Source organism: Mandrillus leucophaeus, unplaced genomic scaffold, assembly GCF_000951045.1.
Source record: "Mandrillus leucophaeus isolate KB7577 unplaced genomic scaffold, Mleu.le_1.0 Scaffold183, whole genome shotgun sequence".
Classification (NCBI taxonomy): domain Eukaryota; kingdom Metazoa; phylum Chordata; class Mammalia; order Primates; family Cercopithecidae; genus Mandrillus; species Mandrillus leucophaeus.
In genome coordinates, this window is record NW_012101843.1 from 2,385,230 (window position 1) to 2,412,324 (window position 27,095).

At 35.5% G+C, this 27,095-nt stretch overlaps 1 protein-coding gene across 1 annotated transcript; it reads left to right on the plus strand.

Annotated features, from left to right (window-relative positions):
• The first annotated feature begins 8,838 nt into the window (after window positions 1-8,838).
• On the plus strand, window positions 8,839-26,582 carry TEX15 (testis expressed 15). Its single transcript, XM_011977719.1, has 4 exons — window positions 8,839-16,098; window positions 18,145-18,203; window positions 20,381-21,663; window positions 24,823-26,582. Exons 1-4 carry the CDS (start codon window positions 9,094-9,096, stop codon window positions 24,858-24,860), a joined length of 8,385 nt encoding a protein of 2,794 aa, XP_011833109.1. The 5' UTR covers window positions 8,839-9,093; the 3' UTR covers window positions 24,861-26,582.
• Window positions 26,583-27,095: the final 513 nt, after the last annotated feature.

Below are 27,095 nucleotides of genomic sequence, written 5' to 3' on the forward strand. Positions count from 1 at the left end.
TTAGCATTTGTGCTGGTCTTAAAATTTCTCAGTATTATTTTCTGGCTGTGCACAATGGTTCATACCTGTAATCCCAGCACTTTGGGAGGCGGAAGCGGGCAGATTACTTGAGGCCAGCCTGGCCAACACGGCAAAACCCCAACTCTATTAAAAATACAAAAATTAGCCAGGTGTGGTGGCGTGTGCCTATAATCCCAGCTACACGGGTGGCTGAGGAAGGAGAATCGCTTGAACCCAGGAGGTGGAGGTTGCAGTGAGCCAGGATCACACCACTGCGCTCCAGCCTAGGTGACAGAGGGAGACCTTGTCTCAAAAAAAAAAAAAAAGTGAATCTCCAAGTAAAATAGTTGTGTTTTACCTGTTTCATAGATCTAGAATCATACTGCAGGTATTTTGCTCAGTATTAGGTTTGTGTGATTCTTCCCTATTGATATGTGTAACTGTAGTTTGTTCATTTTCGTGGATGAATGGGTGGAGAGTATTCCATTGTGTAGACACACTGTACACTATACTACTGAGGATATTTGGGCACTTTCCAGTCTTCTTATTCCAAACATTGCTATTTTAAATATTCATAAAAGCGTCTCATTGCATATGTGCCAAGAATTTTTCCATAGAATATGTATTTACAGCAGAAATGTTCAACTGAAAGACAGCATCAAATGATTTTCCAAAGTGGTTTGCATTAGATTACATAATCACTCTATATTCTTGCCAACACATCCTATGCTTTTTTTTTTAAGTTTTGTTTCTGCCAGTCTAATGAGTGTGATATGTTATTTTCATTGTGGTTTTTAACTTGTTTTTCCCTAATTAATGAAGTTGAGGATTTTTGTATCCTCACCAAACTTAGTGCCGTCAGACTTTTTCAGTGTTTTTGCTACACTAGTAGATACAGCATTTATTTGCTTTTGTATTTTGCTTTTCCTCAAATGCTAAATAAGTTAGGTTCGTTTCTGATAGGTGTATTGGCCATTCATTTTCCACTTTTCTGAAATTCCTGGTCACATCTTTTATCTACTTTTTCTAATTGAGCTAATTTTTATTTCATTATTGATTTGTAGGAATTCTTTTACATATTGGATATTGGCTCTTGGGTCAGTTGTATGTGTTGCAAGTGTCTTCTCTGAGTTGGTGTCTTTGTATTCTCATTTTTGTCAAGTGTTTTTTGATGAACAGCGGTTCTTGATGTCAGATATGTCTTTTTATTATAAGTACTACTACATGTGTCTTTCATAAGAGTGCTTTTCCTAGGACATGAAGATATTTTTCTATGTTTTTTTTTTAACTTTATAGGTATGTTTTCCCATTTTTGTTTTACCTACCTGAAAATGACTTTGGTGTGTGATAGGATTCTTTTAAAGTCCCAATTTATTTTAGTTTACATATGCTAACCTGATTGTTGTCTCAGTACAGTTTATTGGAGAATCCATTTTCCCCACTGATCGATAACTGCAGTACCACCTCTGTAATATATCAGTTGGCTGCAGTGCTGCAGAGATCTCTTAACTGGGCTTTCTATTCATCTCCTTGCCTATCGTTTTGCCATGAGCATCTTGCTTTAATTATTGTAACTTCATTAAAAATACTAATTCCAGACTTTGTATGAGAGAAAAAATACTAATACCTATATAACTGATCCTTCATCTTTGCTTTTGGTCCTTTGGTGTTCATAGAAATTTTAGAATCAACTTATCAAGGTCTGCCAACAAATTTATCAGAATTTTGATTGAGATTGATTGAATCTATATATTAATTTGTGGGAAATTGTCTTCTTTATTGAGTTTTCTAATCTATTAACATTGTATTTCTCCCATGTCAGTTATCTCTAACGTATTTCAGTTTTATAATTTTCTCTGTAACATCTTGCATGTCTTTTATTTTTAAACATTTGATATTTTATGTTATTTTAAATAATAGCTATTTCATTTTATTTTCTATTGTTGGTGTATGTCAGTTCAGTTGATTTAAAAGTGTAAGATTCAGTAGCTTTTAGTATATTCACAAATATGTGCAATCATCACCACAGTTTTAAAATTAAGGTACTTTGTTTTGTTTTTTGTTTTGTTTTTGAGACAGGATCTCACCCTGTCACCCAGGCTGGAGTGCTGTGGCACAGCTTGGCTCACTGCAGTCTCCGCCTCCCAAGCTCAAGCAATCCTCCCATCTCCACCTTCAGTTGCCGGGACTGCAGGTGCACGCCACCGCACCCAGCCTAAGCTAACATTTTAAAGAAACTTTGTGCGGGGCACCATGGCTCATGCCTGTAATCCCAGCACTTTGGAAGGCCGAGGCAGGTGGATCACCTGAGGTCAGGAGTTTGAGACAAGCCTGGCCAACATGGTGAAACCCCATCTCTACTAAAAATACAAAAATTAGCTGGGCGTGGTGCCAGGCGCCTATAATCCCAGCTACTCGAGAGGCTGAGGCAGGAGAATTGCTCGAACCTGGGGGTCGGAGGATGCAGTGAGCCCAGATGGCACCACTTCACTCCAGCCTGGGCGAAAGAGCAAAGCTCTGTCTCAAAAAAAAAAAAAAAAGAAAAGAAAAAGAAACTTTGTGCCCTTTAAAAGGTATTATATCCCTGATCCCCAGCCGTAAGCAACTACTAATGTACTTTTATGCCTAATCAGGGCATTTCATTTAAGTAAAATCATAATTTTTGGACTTTTTTGTGCCTGATTTCTTTCACTTAACATTGTTTTCCTGGTTCATCCATGTTGTAGCATGTATCAGTACTTTATTTTTTTTTTTATGGAAACCATTTCGTTGTATAGTTGCACCATATTGTATTTATCAGTTGGTCAACATTTGGGTTGTTTCCATTGTTTGACAATTACAAATTCTGCTATGAATGTTTGCATACAAGTTTTTACATGGATATGTGTTTTCATTGCTCTTGAGTACAATAAAGCTAAGAGTGGAATTGCTGGTTTATATGAAGACTCTGTAGTAACTGATCGAGGAACTGCCAAACTATTTTCCAAAGTGGCTGCACCATTTACATTCACACCAGCAGTATCTGAGAGTTAGAATTTCTTCATATCCTTGTCATAGCTTATTTGACTTTCTGATTATAGCCATCCTAGTGGGTGTGAAGTATAGTTTTCAGAATATGAGTTTTGCACTTCTTTTGTTAAGCTTATTTTTAAGTATTTTATTCTTTTGGTGCTATCATAAATAGAATTCTTTATTTTATTAGTGTATTGTTCATTCCAAATGTACAGAAATATAATTGACTTTTGTGTAATGATAGTGTATCCTGCAGCCTTGCTGAACTCATTATTCTAATAGTTTTTTTAGTGGTCTTTGGGATTTTCTATATATAAGATCATGTCATCTGTGAATAGAGATAATTTTACTTTTTTGTTTCCAGTCTTATTTTGCATAATTGCCCTGGCTAAGTACCTCCAGTAAGAGAAGTGGCAAGAGCAGACATCTTTGTCTGTATTCCTGAATTTAGGGGGAAAGTATCCAGTCTTTTACCAGGAAGTATGATGTCAGTTGTAGGGGTTTTATAGAAGCTCTTTATCATGTTGAGGAAATTTGCTTCTGTTTCTGATTTATTGAGAGTTTTTAGATTATTGGATTTTCTCAATCGATTTTTCTTTGTTGAGATGGTTGTGTGGTTTTTTTTGTTGTTTTTATTGATCTAATGTATTACATTAATTGATTTTAGGTGTTAACATTGCAGTTCCTTGGTTTGGTCATGGTGTATAATTCATTGTATGTGTTCCTGGAATCAGTTTGCTGCAATTTTATTGGGGATTTTTGTGTCCACATTTATAAGAGATACTGGTCTATTGATTTTTTTTTTTTTTTGATGTTTTTGTCTGGTTTTGGTGGTAGGGTAATATGTTCCATAGGATGAGTTGGGAAGTATTCTATTCTCTCCTCTTTTATTTTTTGGAATAATGTATGAAGAATTGGTATTATTTCTTCTTTAAACATTTGGTAGACTTCACTAAGGAAACCATCTGGGAATGGGTTTTTCCTTGTGGGTAGTATTCAATTACTAATTCAGTTTCTTCACTTGTTGTAGGTCTGTTCTGATTTTCTGTTTCTTCTTGCATCACGTTCAGTACTTGCTGTTTTTATTGGAAGTTGTCCATTTCATTTCAGTTATCTAATTTATTGGCATACATTTGTTTATAGTATTCCTTTAATAGTCTAATAGTCTTTTTATTTCTGTTAGTGGTAATGTTCCCTCTTTCATTTCTGAGTCTACTAAAGTCTTCTTTTTTTTTTTTTTTTTTTTTAGGCTAAAGGTTTATCTTTTTTTTTTTTCAAAAAACCAATTTTGATTTTATTCTTTTTGCTATAATTCTATTTCATTAATTTCCTCTTTTTATTTTCTTCTGTTTGCTTTAGATTTAGTTTGCTATTTCATGTGTATGTGTGTCTTAAGGTGGATGGTTAGGTTTTGATTTCAGATATTTCGTCTTTGCTAATATAGGTCTTTATAGCTGTAAATTTCTAGAAGCAACTACTTTAGCTGTGTCCCATGACATATGTTACATTGTAATTTTCATTTATCTCAAATTTATTTTCTAATTTCCTTTTGATCTGTTATTCTTTAATTCATTGGGTTTTTTTCGGACCGTGTTTTTTATGTATTTGCAAATTTCCAAAATTTTTTTGTTGTTGATATCTATTTCATTCCATTGTAGTTGGAAAACCATTTGTATTATCTTTTTCCTTTAAGTTTATTGAGGTTTGTTGTATAACCTAGCATATAGTCTTTCCTGGAGAATGATCCATGTGCAACTGAAAAGAATATACAGTAGTCCTCTAGTATCTGTGGGGGAGGATTGGTTCCAGGATGTTCCATGGATACCAAAATTTGTGGATGCTCAAATTCCTTTACAGACTGGCTCAGTATTTGCATATAACCTACACACATCCTCCCATATACTTTAAATTATCTCTATATTACTTATAATACCAATAACATATTTGTTCTATGTAAATAGTTGTTAGACTGTGTTTTTTATTTGTATTATTTTTATTGTTATATTGTTATTGTTATTTTGTGTTTTTATTTTAATTTTTCACCCATGATTGGTCGAATCCATGGATTTGGAACTAACCAATACATAGGGCCAACTGTGCTATATTCTGCTGTTGCCAGGCAGGGTGTTCCATAGGCTGTTAGGTCTACTTGTTTTATAGTTTGTTCAAGTCTTCTGTTTCCTTGATGATTTTCTACCTAGTTGTTCTGTCCGCATTTCCCCTCAACCAGAAGGCTTATATTAGAGATAACAGATAGGGACCTTTACCCACTTCTACTGCAGCCCATCCCCAATGTATTATAGCTTATTCCTTTAATCAAAGGATGATGCCGTTCAGGGTGATTAACTTTAGAGAATACCTATATTATGCCAACAGTCATAGCCACATGTGTTGGCTATCAGCATACTCATCTCCCTCTAGAGTACACCAGACCTACACTATCTAATATAGTAGCCACTAGTCACATGTGGCTCTTTAAATTTAAATTAATTAAAATTAAATAAAATTACAAATTCAATTTATCAGTCACACCAGGCACATTTCAATGCTCAGTAACCATATGTGGCTAGTGGCTACCATAGATAACGTTTCTGTCATCACCAAATATATGGTACTAATAACTATTTGGTAGTGTACTTTATTGATTGTAATCTGGTTTTGTTAGTTTCCATATTGTATTGAAGATGTTGGATTTGTTGGGGGTTTTTTCTTACTACTTTTTAAAATTTTTTTTATTTCCATAGGTTTTTGGGGAAACAGGTGGTATTTGGTTGCATGAGTAAGTTCTTTAGTGGTGATTTGTGAGATTTTGGTGCACCCAGGATGTTGGATTTGTTCTGCAATTAATTGTCATTTGATGAGAATGCCAACAAAAAGGGAATAAAGTAAAAATGCCATTATCAAGTTTAAAGAGATAGCATAATATAGATTAAGATTCTACTGTTTATAAGCTGTGTGATTCTGGGCAAATTGCTCTTAATTTCACTTCCTCATCAATAAAATGGAAATGTTATGAAGATTAAATTAATGTACATCAGAGACTTAAAACAGGACCTGGCATGCATGTATTTTATAAGTTTTTGTTAACATTACATGTATGTTAATATACATTCATCACTCATTTGTAAAAGTGAAATTATTAAACTTAAGCAATTAGGGTTTTTTTGCTTGTTTGCCTGTTTTGAGATGGGGTCTTGCTCTGTCACCCAGGCTAGAGTGCAGTGGCACCATCTCGGCTCACCGAAACTTCCACCTCCTGGGTTTAAACAATCCTCCCGCCTTAGCCTTCCAAGTAGCTGGGACTACAGGCAACATGCCACCATGCCTAATTTTTGTATTTTTAGTAGACACAGGGTTTCACCATGTTGGCCAGACTGGTCTCGAATTCCTGACCTCAGGAGATTCACCCGGCGTAAACTTAAGTAATTAGGTTTCTTTTCCCACATTGGTATATATTAACCCATTTTTTCCCCCTTTTCCTTGAAACAGAGTCTCACTCTGTCGCCCAGGTTGGAGTGCAGTGGTATGATCTCAGCTCACTGCAACCTCCGCCTCGCAGGTTCAAGCAATTCTTCTGCCTCAGCCTCCTGAGTACCTGTGACTACAGGCACACACCACCACATCCAGCTAGTTTTTTTGTATTTTTAGTAGAGACCAGTGTTTCACCATGTTGGCCAGGCTGGTTTCAAACTCCTGACCTCAAGTGATCCGCCTGCCTCGGCCTCCCAAAGTGCTGGGATTACAGGCGTGAGCCACCTTGCCCAGCCATATTAATCTACCTTAATTTTTGTAATAGCTGCATAACATTCTGTCTTCTAGGACATTTGTTATAATGTATGTTCATAGTAATTTTATCATTTTTGATATGTCATTCATTTAGCCAGTCTCATATTGATGTATAGTTAGGTTTCTAGCTTTCAACTGTCTTGGGTTATTTCACTGAAAATCCTTGTCCATAGAACTTTGGGTATTTGTACAAGTTTATCAGAATAGTAAACGAGCAAGAATGGTTGCTTTGAATGATTACATATAATGTATCAATGAATACTGTCAGCTGGTTTTCCAGGAAATTTGTACCAATTTATGCTTCCACGAACCATATTAAATAGTGCTTATATTTGTATAGCATTAATCATCCTTTCAAATTTTTGCTAGTTTAAAAAGTTTTTTTAATGGATCTTATTGTTTATTTAGTGGAGTTGGGGCATCTTTTTGTGTTTGTTGATAATTTTACCTATTTTTTCCTTTGAGTATTATTTATCATGCATTTTGATCTATTAAAATAATTAATTTATGTGTAATTGACGTCATGTTTTACTTTTGTGTTTTCTGATTTTCAGTCATGCTTTAAAAGTACTTTCCTATGCCAAGATTATAAAAACATCCATTCATGGTTTTTTTCTAGTAGTTTTATGGAGTTTTTTAAATAGCAAATTTTATTTTGGGATAAGGTGGTGTAGGAGTCTACATTTCCATTTTCTTCTCCATTATACTCCCTACTCTTTTAAGAACTACATCTCTTCATATGTGGTCGTATTTCCATGGTAGCTTACTGTAAGTAATAAAATCACAAATGGTAGTAGAATTTAGAAATCTTCAACATAGCTCTCTTACTGTGAAAAAGAACCTTGTGGTACTCGTCAGTGACATGATAACTTCATATATTTTGTAGATGTCACAAGCAATTTCTCATCATTAATTCCTGTTTTAGTAAAGGTATTTTTAGTCTGTTACTTAGCTGTAAATGTTTGGTGAACATTTATGAGAAATTATTATTTACTTGTTAAATATGCATTTTGTAAATTCATGATTACATGAGGTTTCTTAGGAAATTTTAGAAATAATTTTTATAAATTATTTTTAAAGTTTGCTTTTATTTTCCAGGTTTTTGTTTACATAAATTATTTGCAGGAACATTTATTTTGCTGCAAAAGAGGAATAGTAGTTTGCTTTGGCTCTTGGGAAAGATTTTATGGAACTTTTTGGGGTTTCCTTTCCCTATTTTTCCACCTCACTCTCTGTTCCTTTCCTTTTTTTTCTCCCATGGTAGAGGGAGAAGCAAGGTAATGGTAGTAGATAGAGGGAGATTATTTTGCCTTCTTACATGTAGATACTAATATTAAACATCTGAATATAGAAAATTAATATAAGAGAGCTGTTATCTATTGGGAAAATATTTTTATTCCTATTTAGTTTTATTCTTCTCCACCTCTGCCCCCAGCCCGCGAGATAGAGTCTTGTTCTGTTGCCCAGGCTGGAGTTAAGTGGCACGATCTCTGCTCACTGCAACCTCCGCCTCCTAGGTTCAAGCAATTCTCCTGCCTCAGCCTCCTGAGTAGCTGGGATTACAGGCACCCACCACCACACCTGGCTAATTTTTTTTTATTATTTTTAGCGGAGACGGGGTTTCACCATGTTGGCCAGGCTGGTCTCGAACTCCTGACCTCATGATATGTCCACCTCGGCCTCCCAAAGTAATGGGATTACAAGTGTGAGCCACCGTGCCCGGCCCCTATTCAGTTTTTTTCTATTGTTTGTCAGAATTAAATTTTCATGGCAAATATTCTTTATTAAGGTTTCTAGACTAGGAGAATTTCATGCTACATCATTTATATTTTATTTGTTAATCAGCCCCTTCTCTACTTTTTCTGTTGAAAACACATTTTAATCATCATTAGGTTATTAGCTGAACTTTCAATTAAAATTACTTGACACAATGTACCTGTATAAAAGTTGTCTATAGAAACACATTTTTTTCAAATTTGTCTTATTATTTCCACAGAAAGAACATGCTCTCTGAATAACTGTACAGTGGCCAAAAGAATTGGAAAAGGAAAAGATGCTACTGTCATCTTTGAGCATTTCAAGAAACCTGTAGATCCATTTGTTCAAGAAAACTGTTTATGCAATGTACTAAATTCAGAGATAAATCCTTCCAACTCACATATTTCTAACTCCTATGGAAATGTACAAAATGGAAACATTTCTATACCTGAAACATACAATGGACAAGCAGAGCACAATTTAGCAGAAATTAGAGACACTTCTCAAGTACTTGCACATGATTCAGACCTTTCACTTATGCCCAGTGATGCCAAAGAAAGTGTTAATGGTGACCTTTTGTTAAATTGGACAAGTCTTAAAAATATTTTAAGTAGTCTTAATGCTGCTTTTCCTCTTCCCAACAATACTGGCTCAAGCACAGTTACTACTTCAAAATTCATCAAAGACCCAAGACTGATGAGGAGAGAAGAAAGTATGGGAGAACAGAGTAATACTGCAGGCTTAAATGAGATTTTGCAGTTTGAGAAGAGTTTAGATAATGTTAATTCAGAAATAAAATCAACACCATCTAATTCTGCCTCCTCCTCAGAAGTTGTCCCTGGTGATTGTGCTGTTCTTACTAATTGTTTGGATGCCCCTTGCTTTAAAACTTGTGTTAATGATTCACAATCTTGGGCTCACAACACAGGCTCTGAGGACTATGACTGTGTACCTCCCAATAAAGTTACCATGGCCAGGCAATGTAAGGACCAAGGCAATTTTTCCTTCCCAATTTCTGTGTCAAATGTAGTGTCAGAGGTTGAGAACCAAAACCACAGTGAGGAGAGGGTTCAGAGAGCCCAACAGGAGTCGGGTAATGCTTATAAAAAAGAGTATAATAGTCGTATTTCTCAGGAATCGCAGTCTTCTGATTTAAAAACCATTTATCAGACTGGTCACCAAATGTCTACAATTTTTCCACTCAAAAAGAAAGTAAGCATTGATGAATACCTTCAAAATACTGGAAAGATGAAAAACTTCACTGACCTGAAGGACAATTCCAAACATGAAGAAAAGCAAACTTCGTGGAAAGAAATTGATAATGATTTCACTAATGAAACAAAAATCAGTCCAATGGATAATTACATTGTTTTGCACCAAGAATACAAAGAAAGTGAGAGTCATAATTCTTTCGAGAAAAGCTGTGATAAAATATTAATTACTCAAGAGTTAGAAATACCAAAATCTTCTACATCTACCATAAAGGATAAGGATGAACTAGATCATCTAGCATTGGAATGGCAAATTACTCCAAGTTTAGAGAGCCTGTCACAAAAGCATCCTCAGCACTCTGTGGAGTATGAGGATAACATTCACACAAGTTTAGCCATTTCTCAAAAGCTAATGGAACTGAAATTGGGGAAAATAAATGCAAATTGTGCTAGCATTATAACTGAAGCTTTCCCGAAACCAAAAGACATACCCGAGGCCAAAGAAATGCTCATTGATACAGTTATTTCCTCTTATAACATAGAAACAGCTCATGACAATTCAAATTGCAGCATAACTAGAAAACATGTATGTGTCCACAGGAAAAATGAAAATGAACCAGTGTCATTAGAGGACATTCAGAGAGACTATAAAGAAACTGCTTATGTTGAAGATAGGGGTCAGGATCACAGTCTGTTCTGTAACTCACAGTTAAACGATATATGCCTGAATGTTAATTTCAAAGAACAAAGAGATAATTATAAAGAAAGCCAAAATGAGGCTAAAGAGAATAATGCTTCATCTGTAGAAAACAACATAGAGAATATATATGGAGACAAAAAGCAGGATTCTCATACAAATGAAAATTTCAGCTATATAGATGAAAAGGAGGACAAAAATTACAACAATATAGAAATTTTGAGTTCTGAAGAATTTTCTGCTACATTTAACTTGATTTGCAGAGAAAAATATGAGTCAGCAGCAACTGCATTATTAGAGAGTGAAGAAGATACCATTAGTGCCATGAAACAAAAAGATACTGAAAATACTGGAAGAAGTGTAGAGCATTTGGCTTCCACAGCGTTTCCCGAAATTGCAAGTTCTTCAGTGTGTGTGGCCTCAAATGCTGCAGTACAGATAGCTAGTGCTACTATGCCTGTATTAAGCATAAGTAATGACGAACACCAAATAAACCAGTTTAAAGAAACTTGTTCTTCTGAAATTCCAGATTTTGGTTTGTTAGTAAAACATAGGGTTTCCGATTGTGAAATTGATAAGGATGAAAATAAATCACAAGAATCTTTTCATCAATCAATAAATGAGAACTTAGTTCTTCAAAGCATTGAATTGGAAAGTGAAATTGAAATAGAATTAGAAGATTGTGATGATGCTTTTATATTTCAACAAGATACACACAGCCATGAAAACATGCTTTGTGAGGAATTTGTGACCTCATACAAGGCTCTGAAGTCTCGTATCAGTTGGGAAGGTATATTAGCACTCGATAATGGGGAGATGGAAGTTTTGGAAAGCACTGCAGGAAGGGAAAATAGTGATCAGCATTATTCTAAGGAAAGTAACTATTTTTATTCCTCTACACAAAGCAGTGAAACGGAGCTTCCCAGCCCAATTTTACTTCCAGATCTACAAATTAGAATTACTAACATATTTAGGCCAGGATTCAGCCCGATAGTTGACTCCCTTGCATTGAAAGATAATTTCTGCACACATGTAACTGAAGCCACAAAACCAGAAATAAATAAGGAAGATGGAGAAATTCTAGGATTTGACATTTATTCCCAGCCTTCTGGTGAAAATTCGGATTATCCATGTGAAGATAAAGTTGATAATATAAGGCAAGAATCAGGACCAATGAGTAAATCTGAAATCTCCCTTTCTTTTGACTTGAGTCATAATACAGATGTGAACCATAGGTCTAAAAATCAAAACAGTGAATCTTTGTCTAGTGAACCTTCTAATGTCACAACAGTAGATAATGGAAGCAGATGTTTCTTTACAAAATCAAAAACTGACTATAATGATACCAAAAATAAAAAGGAGGTAGAATCAAAAATTAGCAAAAGGAAGCTACATACGTCTTCCAGGGATCAGAACATACATGAAGATTTAAGACAACATAAAATTTATGGGAGAAAGAGGAGGCAAACCAGTCAAGACTCATCTGAGTGTTTTTCTTCATTATCCCAAGGACGAATTAAAACATTTTCACAGTCAGAAAAGCACATTAAGAGTGTCCTAAATATCCTAAGTGGTGAAGCATCTTTATGCAAAAGCAAATGTCTTTCCAAAAAACTAGACAAAGCAGTTACTCACTTAAAAAAAGCTCATAGAAGAGTTCACACATCTTTGCAGCTTATAACTAAAGTAGGAGAAAAAAGAAAGGGCCCATTACCAAAATCGTATGCAATAATATGCAATAATTTCTGGGAAAGTTGTGACCTTCAAGATTATAGTTCTGTGTCTCAAAGAAAATATTATTCTACTAAGCATTTTTTGTCAAAAAGAAAATATGACAAACGGAGAAAGAAAAGAGCTCCAAAAGCTGGTATTTCTAAATCGTTAACCTATGTGTCAAAGCACAAGTCTTACAATACAAGTGGAGAGAAACAATGCCTTTCTAGGAAAAGTATGGCTAGCGGTGTCTCAAAAAGTCACCCCACTATTCACGTGGGAGAATTTCATAATCAGGAACATCCTGAATCACAGTTGCCTATATCTTCCACATCCCAAAGTACAAGTCAGTCAGTTTATTATAATAGCAGTTTAAGCAATCCAAGTTTATCAGAAGAACATCAGCCCTTTTCTGGAAAAACTGGATGTCGGTTTTCCCCAGATCACTCAGATGAGAAACTAATTGAAAAAGAAAATCAAATTGATACAAAGTTTTTATCTAGCACTAGTAAATATGAAAAGCTTGAAAAACATTCGGCAAATCATAATGTTAAAGATACAACTACAGAAAACAGTTGTGAGGCTAATCAAGTAATAAATGAAAGTAATTCCATATCTTTAAGTTGCATAAAAGAAAATATAAATTATAGTACAGGCAACGATTATGATGCAACTTGCATAGGTTGCACAAAGGTGAAAACTGATGTACTTATTTCAGTGTTAGATTCAAATGTGAAGCACTTTTTAAATGATCTCTACCAACAAGAAAACCTTACTTTATCTGATTATAAAAGAAACCTGGAAGTAAAGTGGACAGCTCCTATCGAGAGATGCGAGCAAAGCATTATTACAGGAAACTTCCTTATGGACCCATTAAACCTAACTTTGATAGCAAGCAAAAAGTACAGTATTCCTCAGTTATCAGCCTCTGCAGTGACAGATAGTGAGGGAGAATCTTCAAAATCTTACTTGGATAAACAGAGAATTCTTACTATAGATTCTTTTGCAGCATCCACTACTATACCATGCTGTGAGCAGAGCTGTAGAGGAAAAGAGCTTCTTAAGACGGAACAGTGCTCTTCAGGTAATTGCCTCCATACAGATGGGAATGAAACAAATGTCACTGAGAATTATGAGTTGGATATAGCATCAGTAACTGAAGAAAGTAGAAGTTATGGGGAAAATATAGTGAAATTATCTTCCAGTGATAGTTCTCTGCTTTTAAAAGATAATGTAAAAGGCTCCTCTTCAGAAACATGTATTGTGAAGAAAGACACTGAGGACACAATAATGTGGAAAGTTAAACAAGTGGAAAAAGCAAAAGATTCTGTTTACAAAAGTAGCATGACTGAAGGATCAGCTGTTAATACTGAGTACAAAAATCAAAATAATCAGATCTCAGAAGAATCCTGCTTAAATGAGAAAATTATTAAAACTAATTTGATTGATTCCCATCTAAGCACTAAAAATAATACTACTGAGTCAGTCTCTCTGAAGAACACAGTTTCTAATCCGCTTAACAAAAGAGAGAAGGCGGAAATTAAAGTTACTAATGACTTGCAGTCTGACTTGACATTACATTCAGAAATAGCCTGTATTTCCAAACCAGGGATTCTAGGAGTTAATCATACACCTATTTTACCTGCCCACTCTGAAACCTGTAAAGTCACTACTCTTCTGAAGAAACCTGCATCATACATGAGTGAACTTAAAGAAAAACATTGCTCAGCTAATCATACGGCCTTTATAGCTAATCTGTCTCAAATTTTGCAGAGGGCAGATGAAGCATCATCTTTGCAGATTCTACAGGAAGAAACTAAGGTTTGTCTAAATATTCTCCCTTTATTTGTGGAAGCTTTTGAAAGAAAACAAGAATGTTCAGTTGAACAAATCCTGATTTCAAGAGAACTGTTGGTAGACCAAAACCTATGGAATAATTGCAAACACACATTAAAACCATCTGCTGTTGACACTTTGGTAGAACTTCAAATGATGATGGAAACAATTCAATTCATTGAAAACAAAAAAAAGCGCTTAGAAGGTGAACCAACATTCCGAAGCTTGCTTTGGTATGATGAAACACTGTACGCTGAGCTTCTTGGAAAACCACGTGGATTTCAACAGCAGTCTAATTTCTATCCTGGTTTCCAAGGAAGATTAAAATATAATGCATTCTGTGAGTTACAGACTTACCATGATCAATTAGTTGAATTACTTGAAGAAACAAAAAGGGAAAAGAATTCATACTATGTATTCTTAAAGTACAAACGACAGGTTAATGAATGTGAAGCCATAATGGAGCATTGTTCTGATTGCTTTGACTTTTCTCTTTCTGTTCCATTTACTTGCGGAGTTAACTTTGGAGATAGTTTAGAAGACCTGGAAATCTTAAGAAAAAGTACTTTAAAGTTGATCAGTGCATGTGAGGACTCTCCTAAAGTTCATTCGTATCCAGGAAAACAGGACCATCTGTGGATTATAATAGAAATGATCTCCTCAAAGGTTAATTTTATTAAGAACAGTGAGGCGGTACGTATTAAAATATCTCTTTATGGTCTGGAACATATCTTTTTTGATGCTGCAAAAAATCTTGTTTGGAAAGAGAAAACACAATCCTTCAGCAAAAAATACTCACAAAAGGAGGACAAAGAAAGGCTACTCAGAGTGAATAAATGTGCTTTTTCTAAGTTGCAGAAGATATATGATACTTTGTCTAAGGATTTAAACAATGAGCCAATTTCCCCTGTTGGGCTTGAGGAGGATACTATAATTGCCTCCAGAAAATCAGATCATCCAATAAACAAAGCAACCATTGGCATAGAAAATTCTAAGTTTAGCAGTAGTTTGCTTACATACCCAGATATTTATTGTATTAGTGAGATATTGGATCAAGCTGAATTTGCAGACCTTAAAAAATTACAAGATCTCACCTTGAGATGTACAGATCACTTAGAAATTTTAAAAAAATACTTTCAAATGCTACAAGATGATAACATGGATAATATTTTTATCACAGAAGAAAATGTTTTAGACGTGGTGAAAAACCACAGCCATGAGGCTATACTTTTAAAGCCTGAAGCTATTGAAATGTATATTGAAATCATCATGGTCTCAGAAACAATTCACTTTCTTAAAAACTCAATAGCAAAGAAACTAGACAAACAGAGGTTTCGAAGTATGCTTTGGTTTGATTTGTCACTTCTTCCTGAGCTGGTTCAGTGCCAAGAAAAAATGACTTCTTTTTCATTTCTTAAAGATAACTCAACAGATGTTTGCCTTTGGAAAGTGATAGAGAGTGCTATTTCCGAACTTAAGAAAGATCTGGATATTATCTACAAATATGATGAAGCTGTTAATCGCTCATATGCTATTCATTTGCTCTCAAGAGAACTTCAAGAACTTTCAGAAATAAAAAAGCTTCTGAAGAACTCCAAGTATTTTATTTCCACATATATTGACTTTGTGCCATATATAACATCCATAAATTACGGAAGCACCATGATGGAGTTAGAATACAACTACAATCAATTTTCTACACTGCTGAAGAATGTAATGTCTGCCCCTAGGAAAGATTTAGGAAAAATGGCCCATATTATGAAAGTCATAAAAACGATTGAACATATGAAGATTATATGTGCTAAAAATGCTGAACTAACTATTTCCTTTTTTCTATGCCAAATGCTGTATAATGGAAGGAAGATTTTACAGCTGAAGAGAAAAGAAAAAATGAATATTCATATTGTAAAACCTGGGGAAAATAACAATAAATTTAGTATTTCTATGATGGTGCCCCCAATATCAGAGTGCATAAACAAAAACATTTCAAATTCCTCTAAAAAACGACCTAGCACTGTAGACAAATGTGAAGACTCTCAGGAACAACAGAAAAATACTACTATTTCCAGTTGTAAAAAACTAAAGGTATGAATGATTTAAAACATAACTTTTATAAGTATTCTTTTTGAAAACAAGTCTACTCATAAGCAAACAAGTAGTCTGCAGAATTCTAAATGTTGAGAATGGTAAATTGTCTGGCAAAATGAATTTACTAACTATAATACTGATTTAAACAATTCATATTATCTATAAAATGATACATAAATTATATGTATAGGTGATGCCTTGCAAATGTTTACTTCTTAAACATAAAATTAAATGTTTTAACTTAGAAAACATTTTTTGGAAGGACGTGAATTTTAAAAGCTTCTTAAGGGAGAGTTCAATATTGCGAACACTGAGTGAGTGACCAATATTTATTGAGTAGCTTTTCTGTAGAGCAAGCCTATGCCCAGTGTAGTGAATATTCAAAAGTGGCTAACGAAGCCTGTCTTCTTGACCATTATCATCCGAATGGAGAAATAGGACAGATACTTTTTTCAAAAGATAATTATCAAGGAGTTAAAAGTCCTATATTAAATACATTTTAACAAATTGTCCAAAGCGTTTAATATGTACTTGGTACTGATTTATTTTATACAAAATCCCTTATGATGTATTTCCTATTATCTTACTTAAAGATAAGGAAACTGGAACATAGAGGAAATGACTATTGCAGGGTCACAGAGTTTAGTAAATGGGAGCACGCAGATCTAAACCAGGCAGTCTGGCCTCCAGAGCCCTTACTGACAGTTGTCTCAGCTCTGCTCTAAGAGGTTTCTCTTACAGCTGTTCAATATGTCTTAGTTCAGAAGTTTAAAAAAGAAACCTATATGCAGCTGGGTGCGATAGCTCACGCCTGTAATCCCAGCACTTTGGGAGGCCAAAGTGGGCGAACTGCTTGAGTCCAGGAGTTCAAGACCAGCCTGGGCAACATGGTGAGACCTCATCTCTACTAAAAATAACAAAAAGTTAGCCAGACATGGTGGCATACACTTGTAGTCCCAGCTACTTGGGAGGTTGAAGTAGGATTGCTTGAGCACAGGGGCAGAGGTTGCAGTGAGCCAGGATTATACCACTGCACTCCAACCAGGGTGGACAGAGTAAGACTGTTTCAAAAACATTTTTTTTATATCTATATATATAATAGTTTTAAATTAAGTCTGGAACAATTTAACTTAGTGGGTAAGAATAATCTATGGATGGAGAAGGTTTTTTCAGGTTATGGAATATCTTAAATTAGACCTAAGGAGTTTGACCTTCATTCTGTACACATTGAAGTGTGCTGTCATATGAAATTCGTTTTTCCAATGATTTAACAGATAGATTCTGAGTATATAAGTCATATACATCTTCTATAGAAGTATATATAGTAGTACGTAGTAGTACTGTATATAGTACTGCTTATAGTAATAAGTCAGCCATGGCTTAGTAAAAGGTGTTAGAAAGGAAAATTTTTATTGACAGACATGACTTAAAGAATCGATGGGGCTTCACAACTGGTATACAAGAAAGGACATAAAAGAGGGAACAGTCATAAATGGACTTCAAGATTAGTTTTAAGGGTCAGGTGTGGTGGCTCTTGCCTGTAATCCCAGTACTTTGGGAGGCTGAGGCAGGTGGATCACCTGAGGTCAGGAGTTCGAGACTAGCCTGGCCAACATGGTGAAACCCCATCTCTACTAAAAATACAAACATCATCTGGGTGTGGTGGTGGGCACCTTTAGTCCCAGCTACTTAGGAGTCTGAGGCAGGAGTATCACTTGCACCTGGTAGGCGGAGGTTGTAGTGAGCCAAGGTCATGCCACTGCACTTCAACCTGGGTGACAAAGTGAGACTGTCTCAAAAAAAAAAAAAAATATGAAGGTAAGAAGAATGTTGCAAATTTCTTTTTTTTAAAGTTACTCCAAACATATGTGAAATATGGGAAGTCTAGGAGAGTCACTACTTTCTGCAGGGAAGTGATAATTAATGAGTTTAACTTTAGATGATGGTAGAACAAACAATTACAAATATCTAATATTGAAATAATTACTTTTATTACAGTTTGTCATCACTAATGAAGATATTCTTTGTATCTTTTAAACACAGGTAGACATGAAAGGTGTCACAAAAATCAACAGAGAAAATGCAACATTCAAGCATCCAAGGTAGGAGTTCCTATCAGCCCTATGTGGAAAAAAAAAAAAATTGAACAAAATTGGGCAATTTCGTTCAATTAGAATAACAATTAGAATAACACAATTAGAATAAACACAATTATTTATATCATGTCATTGGATCATACATGTAACTTAGGGGATGAGAATAAGCTAAGGAAAAAGAAATTTGTTTGAAATTATACATTCTTAAATTCAGCTTAAGGAATTTGAACTTCATTCTGCAAATATTAAAGACTAAAGTCCTGTGAAATGTGCTTTTTCAGTGATTTAAAGGTTAAGAATATTCTGAGAATAGTTAGAAGTCAGCCAAGGGTTAGAAAAGGGTGATTGTTTCACAGAATGAGAAAGAAAAATTTGTATATTTATAAGATACGATACAATACTTAAAGAATTGATGGGGCTTATAAGTGGTTTACCAAAAAAGGACTTTTAAAACCAAAAAGGGACTTTTAAAAATAGGACAAGTGATAAGATTACTTTTTTTTAACTCGTGCATTTTGAAGAACAGCAAATTTCAAAACTGGCATTTTAATGAGAACCTACATAGTCATCAATTCCCATAATATACTTTGAGTTCTCAGAAAGTATACTTTTTATTTTATCGCATTTCTGGTGATGTTTCAGTGGGGCTGAATTCAGTGAAATATGGGGCTTTTAGTTTGTTGAGTGGGATATGTGAATTCCAGGCCAAAGATGAATTTCTCTTGACTACAGAAAAATAGTACTACTTTTCCCTTCTCAACATAGTATTTCCTCATATAATTTAAGAATTTCATAAAGCACCAAAAAATATAATTACTGGCTGGGTGTGGTGGCTCACGCCTATAATCCCTGCACTTTGGGAGGCCAAGGCAGGTGGATCACCTGAGGTCAGGAGATTGAGACCAGCCTGACCAACATGGTGAAACCCCATCTCTACTAAAAAATACAGAAGCTAGCTGGGCGTAGTGACAGGTGCCTGTAATCCCAGCTACTTGGGAGCCTGAGGCAGGAGAATCACTTGAACCCGGGAGGCGGAGGTTGCAGTGAGCTGAGATGGTGCCACTGCACTCCAGCCTGGGTGATAGAGTGAGACTCTGTGTCAAAAAAAAAATTATATATATATGTGTATATATGTATGTATGTATATGTATATATGTGTATATATATGTATATATTTATACACACATATATGTATGTGTGAGTGTACATATATGTGTGTGTGTATATATATATATAAAATTACCTCAGGGACCTGTATTAACTGTCTGGCTCTAGACAATTCCCATATGGATGCTTCTCTCAGCTGCTTGAGACTGTCTGAATTTAGCTACTAATTTCAAGGCTATTAAGTTGGCAAGAAATTTTGGAGGTCTGCTTTTCCTATTCTCAAAGATGAACAGACAAAAACATATTAGTCTGTTCTAACAGAGAGGGAAGAAATCTTTGGTGGGAAGGCAGGGGTTACAGCTGGTAGTTTACCAGTTACTTATAGCTATTTACAAGTAATGAAGATCATCAGCAGGCTGGAGGCGTATGAATTAAAAACTACACTGCACAGTTGACTAGTGATAGTTTTCTACTTTTAAAAGCCTCCATTAGAAAATGTCTAAAGCGGCCGGGCGCGGTGGCTCAAGCCTGTAATCCCAGCACTTTGGGAGGCCGAGGCGGGTGGATCACGAGGTCAGGAGATCGAGACCATCCTGGCTAACATGGTGAAACCCCGTCTCTACTAAAAATACAAAAAACTAGCCGGGCGTGGTGGCGGGCGCCTGTAGTCCCAGCTACTCGGAGGCTGAGGCAGGAGAATGGCGTGAACCTGGGAGGCGGAGCTTGCAGTGAGCCGAGATCGCGCCACTGCACTCCAGCCTGGGTGACACAGCGCGAGACTCCGTCTCAAAAAAAAAAAAAAAAAAGAAAAAGAAAATGTCTAAAGCACAAAATAGTTTATTACAATATTGGAAATACATTTAAAATGTAGAGCATATCATCTTCAGTAGGAAAAGTATCTAAATCCAAACCACGACAGTCGAACTAGGAAAATGTTACTTGTATAGTGCCAATAGAATGGGAAAACATAAATAAGAACTCGTCTCCTGGATAACAATTTCAAATATATATTTCCATTAGAATTTTGTGACACTATATATTTAAAGTCATTTTTATGTATGTGTTGCACCTAATAGGACTACAGGATCTCATCCCCAAAGCGAAAACAAAATAGTGTCAAGTTCATCTAACAATCTGAAAAGAAATCATTTAACGTCAAAAAAGGTTGAAATGCAAAGATCATTACCTGGCTCACTTTTACCCTTAGAGAACCCAAAAGACACTTGCACATCAAAGTCAGAAAGCAAAATAGACTTAACTGTTTCATCTGATGCGCCAGACCACTTCACTGGACAACAGGAAAATTTAAATAGCATGAGGAAAAGAAATGTGAACTTTAGTGCTGTGGAAACAAAAAGTGATGAGAAAGATTGTGCTGCTTTTGCAATTTGTGACCAAAAAAGTGCACATGGCACATTTTCCCCAGACCGTGAGATACTTTTGCAGAAATTTCTTAAAAATTCCCCAGATCCCTCCCAAAACTCCTGCCTTTCTGATATAAACCCAGAAACTGATGTTTCTCTTGTGCCTGATGCATCGGTGCTCTCAAAGCCGATTTTCTGTCTTGTGAAAGATATCCATACTGATCTAGAAATGAATGACACAGTCTTCGAACTTCAAGATAATGATATAGTAAATTCATCTATTAAAAATTCCTCATGCGTGACTTCTCCAGAACCCATTTGTATCCAGAACAAAATTCCTGCTCTGCAGATCAACAAACTACAGCCTGCAGAAACTGAGTCAGAGGACAAATACATGAAGAATACATCGAATCCCAACACTGTGCATACTTTTGGAGCATCTGGACATATAACCCTTAATGTGAATCAAGGAGCAGAGTACTCTCTTTCTGAACAACAGAATGACAAAACTTCAAAAGTCTTAACACAGAATGCTGCCACATATTGGAATGAACTTCCACAGTCTGCATGTACCCCAACATATAATTCTTCTGAGCATTTATTTGGAACTTCATATCCATACTCTGCTTGGTGTGTTTATCATTATAGCAGCAGCAATGGCAATGGCATTACCCAGGCATACCAAGGGATAACATCATATGAACTACAGTCACCTCCTTCTGGGCTGTTGACCACAGTTGCAAGTGGTCAGGGTGCACAGTGTGCCCAGGGCGCACATTCTAATCTTCTGTACTCTCAATATTTTACTTATTTTGCTGGGGAGCCACAAGCAAATGGCTTTGTGCCAGTGAATGGGTATTTTCAATCTCAAATACCTACTTACAATTTTCAGCAGCCAGTTTTTTCACAATATGCTTCTCATCAGCCATTACCACAAACTACATACCCTTACCTTCCTAATCGAGATGTGCCTCCAGAAGTTCCTTGGGTTTATGGTGAGTTTCACATTTTAATGCCTACTTTATTGAGTTGTTACTTTTAACTGTGTCCATTTATGTGAGTGAAATTCACAGTAAGTGATGAGTTAGAGGGAGAGAGAGCAGTCATTTTTCTGTACAGATTTGTAGAATTGCCCATAGGCTGGGCAAAGAGGGTGGAAATCTAGTTGTCAAAAATTCAAGCAAAAAAACTGTCAATATCACTAATATATCCTTCATGTGTTCTTCAATAAAACCCAACTGTAGGGAATAGTTAAGTAACTTATAGTTAATCGATACAGTGAAATATGATGCAACCATTAAAGGGTTTTTATTGATGTGATTTTTTAAAACTATATCATGTAAACTTACCTACATAAATATGGAAATAGATAGAAATACTGAAATAAAATATACCAACATTTTAATTTGTCTATCTTCAGGGAAAAAAATTTGGGGTGTGTAGAGAATTTTTTCTTGCATTTTCTAGATTATCTACTATGAAACATACATGATTTTGATAGAAGAAAAACAGAGTAAACTAAAGTGGGAAAATAAATTTCAATTAGATAAAACAACCGTTCTCTTTCTTTCAGTTATCTAATATGGTATCTTGGTGTAAGTGAATAGAGTTAATTAAAATGTATTGGTAGAAGAACTTGATAGTTTGCTCTGTAACATAAAAATTTTTCTTTCTAAAATGCTCAATTCCACTTCTAAAATAGCATGATTAGAATATAGGTGTTTTAATGAAATTGAAATGTGCATTTATCAGAGTTAAAGCAAAATATAAAAACAATTATCCTGCAGAAAATGTTACCCTAACAACCAAATATTCTACCATTGAAGATAAAAGGTACTTTAAATAAAAAATAACCATCTTTTAATATCTTATACAGAGAAATGCAAGATAATTTTTTTAAGGCAGGGTCTCATTCTGTTGCCTAGGCTGGAGTCCAGCGGCACATTCATAACTTACTGAAACCTCAAACTCCTGGGCTCAAGCTGTCCTCCCATTTCAGCATCCCAAGTAGCTGCAACTACAGGCATGCATCACCATGTCTAGCTAATTATTTTTAATAATTTTTAATTTTTAATTTCATTTTTAATTTTTAGTAGAGGCTGAGCACCTGTAATCCCAGCACTTTGGGAGGTAGAGGTGGGCAGGTCACTTGAGGCAAAACATGGCAAAACCCTGTTCTCTACTGAAAATACAAAAATTAGCTGGGTAGCACACACCTGTAATCCCAGCTACTCAGGAAGCTGAGGCATGAGAATCACTTGAACCCGGGAGGCAGAGGTTGCAGTGAGCCAAGATCACGCCACTGCACTCCAGCCTGTGTGACAGAGGGAGACTCAGTCTCAAAATATATATATATATATTAGTAGAGATCAGGTCTTACTGTGTTGCCTAGGGTGGTCTCGGACTCCTGGCCTCAAGTGATCCTCCTGCCCATGGCTTCGAAAGTGTGGGATTAGAGGTGTGAGGCATCAGGCCCAGAGAATTTCTTTTAAAAAGTTTCTAAGCCCTGGATATTGTTGCAAATTGGTATGTAGGAAAAAATTGAGGGGCCGTAGGCCATAGATCTGAATTGAGCAAGAAGCAGCCTGTTGACATAGTTCTGTTTCTAATTGAGAAATCTGATTACGTCAGCACCTCTGCATTGGAGTTATATCACTGATTCACTATAACCTGTCGGATAAAATTCAAATACTTTAGCCTGGAATGCGGAGCTACACAGTCCTCTATATCCAACCTAATCTCCCACCACTTCCACCTCTGCATTCAAGCCACGTTGAACAACTTAACGTTCTCCCACAGGACCATAGGACAATCTCTGTCATACTTCTGTAGTACTTTTTGTGTGCTTTTCTCACATAAGGGATGTGAGTATTAGGTGGTATTGTAATAATCTCTGTATCTTTCCCTTTCTTCCCTGCCTCAGTAAATGACTTTACACAGGGCTAGAACTTTTTCACCCAAGACAGAACATACGGAAAACGATAAAAAGACGGGGGAAAAGGCTGGACACGGTAGCTCACACCTGTAATCCCAGCACTCTGGGAGGCCAAGGCAGGCAGATCACTTGAGGTCAGGAGTTTGAGACTAGCCTGGACAACATGGCGAAACCCCATCTCTACTAAAAATATAAAATTAGCCAGGTGTGGTGGCATATGCCTGTAATCTCAGCTACTTGGGAGGCTGAGGCAGCAGAATGGCTTGGACCTGGGAGGCGGAGGTTGCAGTGAGCCGAGATCACACCACTGTACTCCATACTGGGCAACAGAGTGAAACTCTGTCTCAAAAAGAATAAATAAATAAAAGGGGAAAATGTAAAGAGGAACAAAGTCTATGACTCTGCTTTTTCCTTTTTTATTAATTTGATATCATTGCTGATGCTGTAATGATAAACACCAAGCATAGTAGATGGGACAAACCTATGAATTAAAGTGGACACTTTAATTTCTGAAATAGAAAATCTTGATTGTAATTGTTTCAGAAAGGTTCTCATAGTTTGGGCTTTCTTTTGTTCTTAATAGTTCAGCTATTTGTGATATTTAAAAAGATAGCTTTGGAATCAAGTCCAGCTATGACTCTCAATCCTGTTTTGTTACCTCCTTGGTTATATTAGTCCAATTAAAATAAAAGAAAAAGAAATAGTCATTTACTTATATCCAAAAGTCACTCTAAAAAAAATTAAGGAGGCAGTTGCAATGTTATAATCACATCTTTGAGTTATCATGATTGTAAATATTCCACAGAAATCACCTCTCCCACTTACAGGAACTGCATTCTTAAAAATGTGAAAATCTCTTGGACCCATTTGTCGCTATATTGTTTGTGGTGCTTGTATTCAACACCAGAAAATGGAACTAAAGGACAGTGCTCGAGTGAGCCCTGTGTCCCAGTCACATTTTGTCCTTTATTACATTTAATTTCACAGGATACCTTAGAGAGATGCAGAGATGCTATTCTTCTACAGATGGGGAAACCACTCCTCAGAGAGCCTTAAATAACTTTCATAGGATCTGATGATCCTATGGCTACTTAAGGGCAGATAAGCACTTTGATCTCTTTAGCTGTAATTTAAACTCAGGTTCTTTCCACTATACTATCATGTACCATTAGTCTAAATTATTTGTTTATTTAAATCTTTGTGGTGTTTTGTCTTCCAGCTCCATGGCACCAAGAATCCTTTCATCCACAACACTGAAAATAGTCTTCTGTCTATTGAAATAAAGAAGACATAACAAGTTTTTCCAAATTTTTTTTACTTATATATTTTTTAACATTTAACGATTTTTAATGTGTGTAAATGTGGTAGGAAATATAAATCATATGGTCCTTTGTAAAATATACAAATAATCTTAACACATATCACACAGGACATCAATTTCTAACTTCTGATATACCAGAATTATTTCCATGCAATTATAAGGGGAGGGTAATATGATCAAGGTTAAGCAATAGTGGTAAAATCTTTAAAACTAGATTCTTGCTTCTGATATGTTTCAATACATTGTTGATGGCATTATGCCATTTGAGCAGAAAGCAGGATTTTTTTTCATTAGTCATCAAACCAAGAATTTTATAATGCTTGACACTTTATTATATAATTTACAGTTCTACGCCAGATATGGCAAATTCCTTCAATTTCAATATTTTATAGTTTCTACTTGTAAAATATTTTTAATAAGAAAAATTGGTTTGCATACTCTCAGTGTTTCCTTGAGGAGAGATTTTTAAAATTTTTATGTTGGAAGCAATTGTAGTTAATTATATTTCAATGCCGTTTTCTACAAGAGCCATTTCCAGAAGATTATTTTGTTTTGGGATTTCACAATTTAAATAGTTTTTTAATAACTTTTTAGCAAATAATAGAGAATAATGTTTATGCTTATGCAGTTAGTCTTTTTTACAATAATTTAAGCAATGTGGCACAAATAGTTTTTTCGTACTCTTGTCATAGATTTTTCTTTTTAACCTTCTGCAAAAGTAAAAACTCTCTTAGTAATAATCATCGTAGGGCAACAGGATATAGTATGTAACTGCAGTCTTGAGCGGTCTCTTTTCATGTATTACCTTTCCTGCTCAACAGCTGTTCCTGTTTTCTGTAAGATCCTAGTCAGATAAAGTCCTCACAACTGGATAGACCTTTCTCAAGGGTTAGCCCTAAAATGTGACAAGAGAATTGGTTTGGCCAAATCTCAACAAATAACTAGCAAAGCTTCAGTGTTTTTGCAAACTTTTTATGTAAGCAAACTTTTTGTGTTATCTGGCACAGGCCTTTGAAAAGACTATAATTCTACTTTGTTTAGTGTAGAATAACTAATTTTTCAATTCAGAAAGACAGACTCCGCAGGATAAGCCTCTTTATACTCACTTAAACCAACTAGGATGGAATTCAGAATATCTAAGCTGCTTAACATACAGACCTTTTAAAAGGCAAGGTCAAGCAAAGAACTGTAACTGAAAGAAATAAGAGATTTGAGAAGACGATAGAGTTAAAACAATATTTTTAAAACATTTGTATTTTGTCCATGCAGTTTTATTTGTAAATAGTCTGTGAAAATCAGAACTCCTGAACAACTTTGAAAGCAGTAATATTAACTGGTATTCAAAAATAAATAACAGCCAAAAATGAATAACAGCCATTTGATTTATGTTTCCCTCAGTCATTTGGTTTATATTTGGTTATGGTAAAATGTTATGGCATTTGTTGTTAATACTACTACTAATATGTAAACCAAAAGTTAAATATTCTAGTTAAGGACTCTTCCTTTAAACAACTTCCAGATTCCGTTGACATTGTCTTTGTGATATTTTTATTTCTTGGGTTTTAATTTTTCTTAAAGACTTACCTAAATATTCAGTTACATTTTTTTAAAAATCTGTACTTGACAGAATATTTTAAAATTGAATATTTTTCCCTCAAGTGTGTGTTTTGATTCTAAATGTTAGAACAAATTAAAAGTGAGCAAATTTTATAAGCAAAACCTGTTTGTAAATATTGTTAAAGAAGAATTATTTGAATAAACTGGATTCCTTCTAATTTCAGGGTTTTTTTCTTTTGTATTTCTTGAATAATAAGCATAAATATGGGCCAGGCGCGGTGGCTTACGCCTGTAATCCCAGCACTTTTGGAGGCCGCAGCAGGTGGATCACCTGAAGTCAGGAGTTCGAGACCAGCCTGAGCAATATGACAAAACTCCATCTCTACTAAAAATACAAAAATCAGCTGGGAGTGGGGACGGGCTCCTGTAATCCCAGCTACTCGGGAGGCTGAGGCAGGAGAATCGCTTGAACCTAGGAGGCAGAGGTTGCCGTGAGCTGAGATCGTGCCATTACAGTCCAACCTGGGCAACAGAACAAGACTATCTCAAAAAGAAAAAAAAAAATGTGAGTGGTCCTTGGTTTACACATACCCATTACATTAAAAACAATCCAC